This window comes from Ruditapes philippinarum, unplaced genomic scaffold (genome assembly GCF_026571515.1).
Source record: "Ruditapes philippinarum isolate M1 unplaced genomic scaffold, ASM2657151v2 ctg10120_1_1_1_1, whole genome shotgun sequence".
Lineage (NCBI taxonomy): Eukaryota > Metazoa > Mollusca > Bivalvia > Venerida > Veneridae > Ruditapes > Ruditapes philippinarum.
The window spans coordinates 1-12,867 of NW_026859343.1; the positions used below are offsets into that span (position 1 = coordinate 1).

The window sequence follows — 12,867 nt, forward strand, 5'->3', positions numbered from 1 at the left end:
CAAAAAAACCCCCCCAATTTTTTTTTCACTTCAAAAATGTTTTCTGTTTATCATATTCTTACAACATTGCCCAAGTTTTTTTAAAGAAATTCTATTGAAACAGTTTTTTTTAATTTTGCCTATATGTCTATATGGAAAACCCCGAAAACGTTTTTTAAGGTGCTAAATATTTCCCATAAAATGCCCTGTGCACAATTCTTTACCAAACCCATGACTTAACAGCAGCTGACATATCAGCTAGTCCTATAGATAGACTCTGCTATGTACCATGCATGTTAAATTGAATTTGAAAATTTATAAAATGTGTGGTAAATTCCATTCTCAGTAATGTTGGAATTTGATTTTCCCCATTTCTGATTTATCAACCTATATTTTCCCCTTCAAGAAAGCCAACAGGTTGATTTTGAAAATTGAAAAAAAAATCACTGAGTTTTAATTTTGCCTCTATGTAAATGCTGCAAAACACCTTTGAAAGGTAGCTAGGTCATCAATGCCCCGATGCCAAAAACTAAAAAATTAATTTGGATTTTCGGTTTTGACCTCCATTTTAAATCAAAAAATTTATCAAATAAATTCAACTTACCATAAAAAATTTCCCAATAAATCAAAAATGCCACATGACCTGTTTACCCCCCTTTTGGGGATTTCCCCAAAAACCCGCAAGCAAAAACCATATGGGCCGGGGCTAAAAACCTCGACCACTGAAAAAAAAAAAAATTGATGGGGTACAGGGTCTTTTCAAAATTTCTCAAAATAAATACAAAAATACAGTTTTTCTTTAAAATTCTGTTCAGCAAAATTTCAAAACTATTAAATTAAGTTATTGGGGTTTTATTCCCAAAAATAAGCAAAATTATCCCGGGTTTTTTTTCTTCCTTAAAAAAAATTTCAATAAAATAAAAAACAAACAAAACCATTTAATTCCTAAAGGGCGCAGATTAATTCTCAACTTTTTATTTCTCTTTATATTTGCCACGTTAAGGTCCAAAAGGTCAGCATCCAGCCAAATGTTTCATCCATTTCAGTTAACTGTGACAACTTTAAATTTCCATAAAGTTTAAAAAAAAAATGTTTTTTAATATCAGATTTTGTAAGTTTTAACCTTTATTTGTATTCACTTTATTGAAATGAAACTTTATACATGTACTTTATTATTACCTGAGAACTTTCTGCCATGTTGTCAATATTTTCTGTCAAAAAGGGGAGGAGTCCTGTCTGTTTCATATCATGCCACGCCTCTTTTGGGTGGAGCTTAGCTACACATGTTATACAATCAATACAGGCAGCAATAACTCAAGAGGTGGGGGGATTGAATGATGAAAACCTAGAAATAATCCACAGTGAAAGCAATGTACTAAAACCACAGCTTATCAAACAAATTGTTTTAAACAAGAGCTGTCAGCGCACTCCACTATTTCAAGTGCTTGACAGTAAGAAAAGGGGCATAACTCAGGTAAGTCAGAATTATGGGACTTGTACACATCATGTTAGACATTCGTAAGTGTGCGAAGTACCAACTCATTTTCTTCTGTAGTTTTGAAGATATCAACTTGCCCGCAAACACTTAACCAAAGCATGACTGCAATATGCCTAGTCAAATATAATTGCTCTCCTTATTCTTTGAAAAGTTGAGCTAATAAAAATGATATATTTTTGACATTTCATTACAATATAAGATTTCTTTTACACCATTACTATACTGAATATCTTAAATGGACTTGTCCATCTATCAATCTGGACAAAACCATTAATCAATTTTAGGAAATTTATTCAAAATAAATTTAGGAAATAAATTCAAAATAAGCACGTATTGCTTCACATATAAACAGACAAGTGAGTCAAAGTCAGGTTTTGACGGCCCTGGAAACTCAACATGTCACCAGTTACATTGTATTTGTTTCATTAAAATATATTTTAAACTGATTCAGATTCTACAGAGAATGTAAATGAGGATAAATGTTTAAAAAAATGTGTAACTGAAGTACACAAAGTGGATGTTCTTTGCGTTACTAAAAAATAATCTGTCTTGGCAATGTGCCAAAAAGTTTGAGATATAACATGTCTGTTGATAGACAATATACCTCTGAATGAGTGTGTACAACAGAACTATGATGTCTGTGAGGCCGTCTGCTGCTGAAGGCTGTGACCTACATATTGCTCGAACAAACTGGGCAATATCAGTAACTCGCTCTACCTGTACTGGCTGAACCATACCTAAAAATAAACATAATTGGGCCACGTCATGACAAAACCAACATAATTGGTTTGCGACCAGCATGGATCCAGACCAGCCTGCGCATCCGCTCAGTCTGATCAGGATCCATGCTGTTCGCTATCAGTTTCTCTACTTGTAATAGGGTTGGTAAGCGAACAGCATGGATCCTGATCAGACTGCGCAATACGCGCAGGCTGGTCTGGATCCATACTGGTTGCCAACCCATTACCTTGGTTTTGTCGTGAAACGGCTCAATTTGCAAAAAAACCAGCAATCCAAAAGGGGAGCTGTGGCCCTTGTTTCCCCCGTTTTTAAAAAAAAAAAGGTTAGGCCTACTGGTGTACAACATGGTTAGTTCCTTTTAAGCCAAAACTCAAGAGTTATTAAGATAGTTCATTTAATGTTCTTTAGCTAGTTTAAAGTTTTTTAAATTAGAAAAAGCTACTGTCAAAAAATGGAAATTACCTAGCCTTTTTGACCATTTTTGCAAAAAAACATTATTAAATTTTATGTTTTATGATTTTGGGGCCTTCAATCCCTAAAAAAAAATGACAGGAAAAAATTTCCAAAAAAAGGAAATCAACCTTTAAATTTGTCTTTCCCACTACCAAAAATAAGGAAAAAATGTACAGGAGAAAATGTGGACCCCTTTTAATAACCCAAAACCCCTCTCATTTTCAGGGGCTTCTGCATAAGCTTCATCACCACTTTCTCCTAAATTAGTGAACAGTTTTATATGATGACATACTTCCCCCTGTAAATTTAACATCAAATGATTTTTAAGGAATACAGAAAAAAACAAATAACTGACTCCGAGTTATAAACCGACTGAGCTACACAGTCTCTTAAATATTTTCTCCCTTATACTAAAAGGTTTGTAACTGTGACACAAATATTTGGGCTTTTGAAATTCCACTTTTCACCTGACGAAATTTAAATGTAAAGTGGGGAGCCTGTCTGGAACCTTTCAATTTATAAATGTGTCAATACGACATAAATACCCCCATCTTCCACTATTCAGTCACCTTAGGGGGATCAATACTGACAAGGGCATATCTATATACCCACTCCCTAATAGTAGGAGCTTTTAAAAGAACTCTTTTCTCCCTACCTGCACCTCTGGCAAAACTTGACTGAGTAATTCCTGAATTTCACCCTTCAATAACTGGCCATCCATCGTAAGTAACTTCCCATTGAATTATGGGTATTTCAAGATTAGACACTGGTTTTTCCCACCTGTAGTTATCAACTGCCCAAATATAACACCAGCTGGCTATCCGGAAATCTCCTAAATATAGATCAAATTTCAAATAGCCCTATACAGTATAACTTCACTGTAACATTGTTGACATACAGATGAGTAACAAAGGAAGCTTAACAAATATATTTTTGGTGTTCAATATAATCTTTGTATATACATTTGTTTTACAAATGACACTTTGCATATTTCATGCAAAATATGACGGTGTTTAATTTTTTTTCACATTTTAAGATCTATTAATGGAATAATAAGGGCTAACTTGACTCAATTCGATGCAGTGAAGCAAATAGATGTAAACAGGAAGTATACATATAAGGCTAGCTTTAATCATTTTATTTGAATGCTTGATATTACTAATAACTTTTCATGACACCTTCTAATTTAAAACTGCTCCGAAATTGAAATTTAACAGTGTTCAACCTATCTCCCTTCAAGCAAGGTAATTAATTTAGAACTGTTCAATTATTCATTGTCGGAAACTCATAAATTTAAATTTCAACCTACCTCCTCAAGCAAAAAGTTTTGGGTTTTTTTATGTCCAAAACTTAAATTAAAAAGTGTTCAGCCCATCTTAAAAAGAAGTAGGCATTCAGAATTATCCAGTATCCCAAAATAAACTACAACCTGCCTAAAAGGGCCCCAAAATTGGCACAGCATGTTGAAAAATTGCAATAACAAGCATTCCTTGAACAAGAACATTTATCTAAATGTAAATTATTTTTCCAACAAAATTTATAATACACTATATAAAAAATTTCCCACAGCACCATAGGGGGGTTTTATCCCTTTTCCAACTGGCAACCAAGGGTCACTGGGAAATCTGAGGTCATGTGAACTGTTCCTATCCAGATATTCTGTGTACCTTGGTAGTTCTGACCACAACTCCAAAACCTGTCAACATTATAAAATAACACATAGAGGATATTCACGTTTTTTTTCTATAAATACAGGATTTATTTTCATCAAATTGTATGAAAATAAATATTTCCTAAGCCATAAGTCAATCAAGATGAAAAGAAACTTTACTTTTCTGTTTAAAATAAACATTATTCTCCGTTTTTGACATAAACATTTGAATAACTTCCCTGTAAATTTTGTACAAGCTGACTTTAGAAGAAAGAAGTCTAGCAAGACACCAATTAAAATACAGAATATATATTTCACTGCAGTGAAAAATTAATTTTTACAGTGAAAATATGAAAATGAATAATTCATAGTTCTCTACATTGATGTAATTGCGAGTATACTCCTTGCGGAGTGATTCAATTACTTGAGATGACAATGAAGTGAATTCCCAATTTTAAAATGCCACTTTATACAAAATGGCTTTATTAACAGAAATTTACCCCCTCCATAGACATTTCTCTACCATATCCCATCCAGTCACGTTATACCATCACTTGACTCAGAAATCTTAGAACAATCTCATAAAAGGTGTATGCTAGGGTTACACATAGATGTCAACTTAAAACAGCTTGACATTACATAAACGTTTTATTTATATAAGAATATGTTCACTGACCTTGTTAAGAGTTATCTGCCCATAAATTATTTTTGTTTTTGTTTTTCGCAGGGCATTTCAAGGGCAAATAAGTTTTAAGTATTACAAACCTTAATTTTACTATTATTTTATGTTTTTCATTTTATCTTTTATTGAAATACAAAATTTTATGGAATTCCATTAAACATTTTTGTTTTTTTATTCAGTTTGCATTCACAGACTGAAAAGAATATATAGAGGATATTCAAGTTTTTTCTATAAATACATGATTTATTTTCATCGAGTGGTATGAAAATAAATATTTCATGAGTGGCGGTAGCCACGAGTGAAATATGGTAATTTTCATGCCACAAGATGAAAATAAATCATGTATTTATAGAAAAAACTTGAATTTTCTGTTTATTATATACATTTTTCACCTTTTTGACTTTAAAATTTGAAAGACTTCACCTGAAATTTTGTGTACTGGCAGAATTTGAAAGAAAGTAGTCCGGCAACACACCAGTGAAAATACAGAAAATATGTTTCACTGCAGTGAAAAATAAATTTTTACAGTGAAAATACGGAAAATGAAAATACGCATTTTATTTCATAAATATTTCTCAATATTTCATTTATAAGTATATAATAAACCTTTTGTTTTTAAAAAAAAAATTGTCATGGCTTGAACTTATGAAGGAAAAATATTTTTAAAAAACTACTTGTTACCAATTCTTGAAATTTTGAACAATTACTGAAAATGGAAATAGGCTAAAAAAACTCCTTCCCGTGCGTAAAACCTGGGAATGATGTGTTATAAGTATTTTAAATACCTTAGATGCACTGTCAGCATTGGCTGAGGCTAAGGCTGTACTTAGTTTCACAAGTGTTGAGAAATCCAGCGGGAAGTTGAGTAAAGCTGACTGGTACATGTTCCCTACACCTTGCTCTAATCCCTGTAAATATATATACATACATGTATAATTATACATTCTAAATACATATATACATTCAAAGGCATTAAACTATTTGACATGTGAGAAATATTGCTATCTAAATATAGCTTATACATTTGAAACATGCTTGTTATTTATTTGGTTTTTACATGGATATTAAGTTATTTACATATGTTTTTGACATATTGCTGCAGTCAATCCACCTTACAAATTTTCCTGGATAACTAACCAGTAATTACCAATTTCTTCAAAAATGTCCAGTGTCAAACTACTTTTCCCACATGGTTTTTTGAATCAGTGCTAACAGACAAATGACCGATAGGCTCATTGTCTGAAATCAATTGTCCCAGAGAAATTATGCCCCACCCGTGTAAATAATATTCAATTAAATGAAACATCAAAACTGTTAATCAAGTCAAACAGCACTTTCCTTACATAAATTTTAAAAGTTGAGAAAGACCTATGAACATCTTGTTAAACTTACATACTATCACCTGAATAGAACCACAGACTATCCAGAAACTTTCTCAATTGAAAGAGGTATAAGGCTAGAAATCTAAGAGGTAAGGCTAGGAATCAATAGGTAAGGCTAGGAATAAAAGTGGAAAGGCTAGGAATCAAACAGGTCAGGCTAGGAATCAAAGTGGAAAGGCTAGGAATCAATAGGTAAGGCTAGGAATCAAAGTGGAAAGGCTAGGAATCAAACAGGTAAGGCTAGGAATCAAAGTGGAAAGGCTAGGAATCAAGAGGTAAAGCTAGGAATCAAAGTGGAAAGGCTAGGAATCAAAGAGGTAAGGCTAGAAATCTATAGCCATAGACCTTTATCATTTAGCAGAAGAAGTAAAATGTGAAAATCTCTAGTCTGTTCCAGGCATTTTGTATTGAGATGACGTACAGAAACAATATGAGAGCTCAAAAAACACAGAAAGTCAAGGTCATTACACAAATTTACTGTATAAGTGGATATTGTGGTGAATTTAAAATTTTAGACATTTGGCTTGAGGAAATATAAGCGAATCATGCAAGGGTTGAATCTAATAACAGGTTGTTTGATATTTACAGCCAAAATTTACGCGTCCCTTACTTAACCACTTCTACAGAAATAGTAAGGCATATTTAAAAACCTTGTCATAAATGCTGCACTAGGAATATAAAGTAAAAGCTACCTTTTTCCAAACATTGCCCGCAATGAAATCTCTCCCCATCAATTTACAGGTGATATCATATAAATCCTGTAATCATAATATTAGAGAAATGAATTAAAACATTGTATCATATCATTTTCTTTACTCTGAAGAAAGAGTACATTACATGAGGGTTGTTCAAAAGTTATAGGACTAAGAGTTTTGTATATTCATATTTCACTCAATTTAGAATATTTTCATTTGTACAGCAATCGTAAAATGTTCCTACAATTTAAGAATAAATTAATTAATTTATTGTGCTAAACGTGAGTTTCCTGTAATATTGAATAACCATGTTAACACGCACCTGGCACAGCACATCAAAATATAGTTATGGAATCTAAGTTGTATTTCTATTTTTTTTATTTTTTTTTCATAGTTTATTATCTGTTTGTCCATATATTCCATCAACACGTTTGATTATATTTTATTGACATTATGTCCGAATTTGACGTCATTTGGACATGAAATGGCTTAATCATTAAGTTTTGAACAGTATACTGTTGTTGGGTTTTAAAGTCAATTTAGCACTGCTAAGATAATATGGCAACTTTCCAGCTTTAATGCTAGATAAAGATCTCAAATGCCCACACTTTGTTACTTCATGCATGAGAGGGAACCTGTGTAGAACCACCTTCTATGTAACGGAAGCTTTGGATTCCACTTGGTACATACACATTTTAATTTCTAGCTATTCAATATCATTGGCACTATATGGGCAGACAGATATTATTAAGCTGTTCAGGTGGACATTCAAGTCTTTTCATACCTTCTATCTTATTTCTGGCTGCATGGCTGGCTCTAATGACTGAATTCATGGCCTCTGATGGGATTCAAACCCACAACAATGATGGTCAAGTGATCTGAAATCAGCCACCTTTAACCACTCAGCCAGACAAGCCCCTAAATTAAATATTATAAATACTTAGTGTTAATACTATTTATGAAAGTCTATACCTGCATTTCCGAATTATTTCTGGTCAATGTTGATTCATCGAAGGCTGTCAGGGCGGCTAATAAAACTGTGTAAATAACACAGTGGGAAAGTGAAGCTGTTATCTACAAAAGAAATTTAAAAAAAAAGTTTAATCTTGAAAAAAAAACTTTCATGCTTAACATTGATTAAATGATGAGTAACCCCAACATAGCTGAAATGTAACAGATTTGCTAATAAACAACTAAAACTTTCATCACCATGTTGCAGTAAATAATCACCATGTTACAGTAAACAATCACCATGCTACAATAAACAATCATAATGTTACAGCAAACAAATATCATGTAACAGTATACAGTTATTTCATATGTAATTTGGGAACAGTCAAACTGTTGGCCCGAGGTGGAGGGGGTAGTGTTTTGAACTGTTGCCCAAGGCCGTAGGCCGAGGACAACAGTTCAAAACACTATCCCGACACCGAGGGACAACTGTTTGACTGTTCCCAAAATCACATATGAAATAACTGTTTTATTACCTGATCAATTACTGTTTTAATAGTACTTGCAGAAGAAAAAAGGAACAAGAAAATAGTTTTGCACATATGTTCATAATTAAACTTAATACTTTATGTCACGTCACATCTGGTTCATGATCAAGATCGATGGACACTTCAAGTGGGATCCTCTATGATGTCAGAACACGCGAGGGAAACAGTCGAAACTATTGACCGGTCAACAGTTCGCGAACGTTGATGTTTTTGGAATTTCAGAAAACAGTAAAAAATACCAAATTACATTTATATAAGGTATCAGGTAATAATAAACAATAACCATGTTACAGTAAACAATCATCATGTTGCAGTAAACAATCATCATGTTACAGTAAACAATCACCATATTACAGTAAACAATCATCATGTTGCAGTAACAATCACCATGTTACAGTAAACAATCTCCATGTAACGGTAAACAATCACCATTTTACAGTAAACTTCATGCTGAAGTACACAATCCTCTATGTTACAATAAACAATCACAATGTTGCAGTAAACAATCACCAGATTGTAGTTAACAATCACCATGTTGCAATCAGTTTCTGTATGTTGAAATATACTTCATCATGTTGCAGTAGACAATCACCATGTTGCAGTAGACAATCACCATGTTACAGTAAACAATCACCATGTTACAGTAAACAATCACCATGTTACAGTAAACAATCACCATGTTACAGTAGACAATCACCATGTTGCAGTAGACAATCACCATGTTACAGTAAACAATCACCATGTTACAGTAAACAATCACCATGTTACAGTAAACAAGCATCATGATGCAGTAAACAATCACCATGTTGCAGTAAACAATCACCATATATCTTTCCATATCTAAGGGGATTTTGTTTTTTTACAATTAAATTTTTATGGGTAGCAGTGACTTGTGTGTGCAGGTAGTGGGAGGGGAAACATTTTTTTTCTACTTTTTTAAGGCCTAGCAAAACAAGTAAGTCACTCACAGATTTTCCAGAGATTGGTTCCAAGTCCAGCATCTCAGAGAGAAAATTGAACACATACAGTTGTAATGCCTGGTTCCCATACTTCCTTGTTATATTTGCCCCATCTCCTTCCAGGTACAGCTGTCTGATCACAGCCCAACTGAGCAGTAAAGGACTATGTGGCTGATCCGAGCCCAGTAATTGCATTGAATTTTCTACAGACTGGAATGTTGCTTTGTCCTTTAACAAACTGTGATCATCGAAACTGGAATAAACATATCAAAATGTATTACTAATGAAACTCAAAAATATTTTTTACTAATGTATCATCTTTATCATGCATACCTAGTGTAATAGAGCTATCAGCGATATCAATTTGCCTATGAAGTATGGCATTATAAAGCCATACTAGACCGAACAGCTTAGTGGTTAAGGTGTCTGCTTCTCAACCCAGGGATCATGGGTTCGAGCCCTAATCGGGTCACGACTATGTATCTTTATATGACATCAGTACTAGGTGGTTCCAGGAAGGGGACTCGAAAGTGATAAATATAAGTTGCAAGAACTTGTTTCGCAATCAACTTAAATAACTATGTTTAACTGTAGACCGAACAGTTCACTCACCCGGTTAGCTAATTGGTGGAGCGTTGGGAGTATGAATTAGGTGTCTCTGGTGAAATTAACAGACAGTTCACGTCATTTTCTTTGTGACTGACCCATGAAATCCTTTCATTGGTCATTCACGCTGTACAACTGCTCTGGCCTATTCAGAAGTAACTAGCAGTTCCTTACAAAACTAAAGGTATCTTATATTAGTAAACGGCTTAACAATTTGATCACAAACTGTGTCTGTTTGGTTTTATGGCACACCAACACAATTGAGATCACATAGCGTCCAGATGAAAATTCTTATCTAAAAAAGGGGCATACATTTGTAACTTCAAAAAATATAGCTTTCAGAATTATGCCCCTTTGCAAACAACTGCAGTGTGTCATGATAATAAAATATTCCAAGTTTCAAGTTGATAATTTTTAAAATGTTTGAATAATGTGCAACAATTAAGTCCTTGCATGACGACGACAATGAAAACTACGACAATGACGTTGTAGCCATCATAAAAACTCATTGGTTTTTTTTTAAGAGATGAGCTTAAAATCACAAATTGTAAGAACTAGAGGATATTGAAAATGTAGGTTATTGAACGAGTTGAATAAAATGCGAGCCTCTAAATTCAGTAATGAACCTACACGAATATCATTTATCACATACCCAATTACATAAAGAATGTTAAAAGCGCAAAAGTATCATTATTCATTGACATGCCTATAGTGTAACACATAATATTTAGCATGTCTTAACACTTTGTTTGTTTAACATACACTATGTTTGTTTAACATAAATGATGTAACCTCAAAATATATGCATAGCCGTGCAATACCATATTTACAGAGTCACAAAATCAACACAGGTATGTGATAAATGAGCCTCACCATGACAAAACCAACATAATGGGTTTGCGACCAGCATGGATCCAGACCAGCCTGCTCATCGGCGCAGTCTGATCAGGATCCATGCTGTTTGCTATCAGTTTCTCTACTTGTAATAAGGTTTGTAAGCGAACAACATGGATCCTGATCATACTGCGCAGATGCCCAGGCTGGTCTGGATCCATGCTGGTCGCAAACGGCCTATGTTGGTTTTGTCATGACGCAGCTCATTAATAATAATGTTCGTAACTAACCATTTAGTATAGCTCAGCCTCTCCACTGTCTCCATGTCCATGGCTTGAAGTAGCACCAGAACTTCTAATGACCTATTATCACAGGGAAAAAAGAAGCAAAACTAATTACTTTACAAACTAACATAAATACTTTCATTTAACAAAATATTTTTGAGCCGACTTAAAGAAAATATTCAACGGTATAATGTTATACTGTAAGTGCATCTAAAACAGAGAAAAGTTTTCATTTATATTTAACTATAAATGTACAAATAATACAGCTATTTGGGCTTTTCTTAATGAATTTAGGCCATTTTGATTGGATTTGGGTCATTCTGATTGTATATGGGTCATTATGATTGGATTTTGGTCATTTTGATTGGATTTGGGTCATTATGATTGGATTTGGGTCATTCTGATTGGATATGGGTCATTATGATTGGATTTGGGTCATTTTGATTGGATTTGGGTCATTTTGATCGGATTTGGGTCATTATGATTGGATTTGGGTCATTCTGATTGGATATGGGTCATTATGATTGGATATGGGTCATTATGATTGGATTTGAGTCATTTTGATTGGATTTGGGTCATTTTGATTGGATTTGGGTCATTTTGATTGGATTAGGATCATTATGATTGGATTTAAGCCAAATCATTTTTAAAGGTTAAATGATAATTTTCCAGCCTTCACTGGTGAAAGCTGATGAAAACCTTGGAGGCTAAACCATATTGTGTCATTCTAACAATGCTTATACACTAGTATTGAACCAGAGTGACCTTCATCAAACTATTATAATATATATCGTGAATTAGCAATTTGCCAAATCAAAATTTTTAACTATTTAATTTTCACAAATTTTTCTGTTATGTAAATAAATCACCAGTTTAGTTTTTTCGGACATAAAACAACTTAATCCTGCCTACAGGAGGTATATAGTTTCTTTACGTGTAAGGATTTAAACACACAATAAGGATTCAAACCCACAAAAATTATAAACAACAATCCTTAAAAAAAACCTCTTACTCATTACTCAGCAATTAAAAACGAACAAGGAAATAGTTTCTAAAACATCTATAAAAAGCTTTAAATACAATAACAAAAGAGTTAAATACCCAATTTGTTTTGTTAATCTATCAAACGACTCGTCAAGGATGTGTTTGTACGACTGTCTTCTACCAAAACCTTGCCTCTGAAATAATAAGTTTAACCCTTACCACACTAATTATCTTAAATTGACTGATCCATCTTTCAATCTGGAGAAACTAGGGAAGGCAACGAGTAACCGGTTAACCGAGTACTCAATCCAACGTCTGAATATTGGTTAACGAAATTGATATTCGATTATTCGGAAAAAATATATTATTTATATTTTTTAACCATTTAGAAAGATTGGTGTGTCCAATTAGTTCAGAAATTCGGAGATATGCATGTATCTTCGTAAAAACCTGTTCAATGCAATCAAAACATCCTTGCAGAGGTGCGAAAATGACATCATAAATTTACCAAGGCAATCAACAGTTGGACACGCGCACCTGTGTCGCTTATGTCATCCAGCTCTTATGATATTCAATTACCTTTAATTGTGCAACAGTTTGTAGCGGAAGTAACTGTTTTG

General features: G+C 33.5%; 1 protein-coding gene and 1 long non-coding RNA gene across 2 annotated transcripts in view; both read right to left on the bottom strand.

Annotated features, from left to right (window-relative positions):
* Window positions 1-1,173: 1,173 nt before the first annotated feature.
* On the bottom strand, window positions 1,174-3,465 carry LOC132756140 (uncharacterized). The gene is made up of 3 exons (XR_009629290.1): window positions 3,327-3,465; window positions 2,082-2,214; window positions 1,174-1,324 (listed from the first exon to the last, which is right to left on the bottom strand). It is a non-coding gene; the product is annotated as an uncharacterized LOC132756140 (long non-coding RNA).
* A 743-nt stretch (window positions 3,466-4,208) lies between these two features.
* LOC132756139 (nucleoporin NUP188-like) overlaps window positions 4,209-12,867 on the bottom strand; it is a 29,737-nt gene continuing 21,078 nt past the window's right edge. The window contains exons 10-16 of the mRNA XM_060747136.1: window positions 12,365-12,441; window positions 11,270-11,341; window positions 9,549-9,792; window positions 8,054-8,155; window positions 7,079-7,144; window positions 5,790-5,912; window positions 4,209-4,367 (exon numbers count right to left, since the gene is read on the bottom strand). Coding sequence (XP_060603119.1) covers window positions 4,209-4,367; window positions 5,790-5,912; window positions 7,079-7,144; window positions 8,054-8,155; window positions 9,549-9,792; window positions 11,270-11,341; window positions 12,365-12,441 — 843 coding nt within the window. The remainder of the gene's footprint in view (window positions 4,368-5,789; window positions 5,913-7,078; window positions 7,145-8,053; window positions 8,156-9,548; window positions 9,793-11,269; window positions 11,342-12,364; window positions 12,442-12,867) is intronic.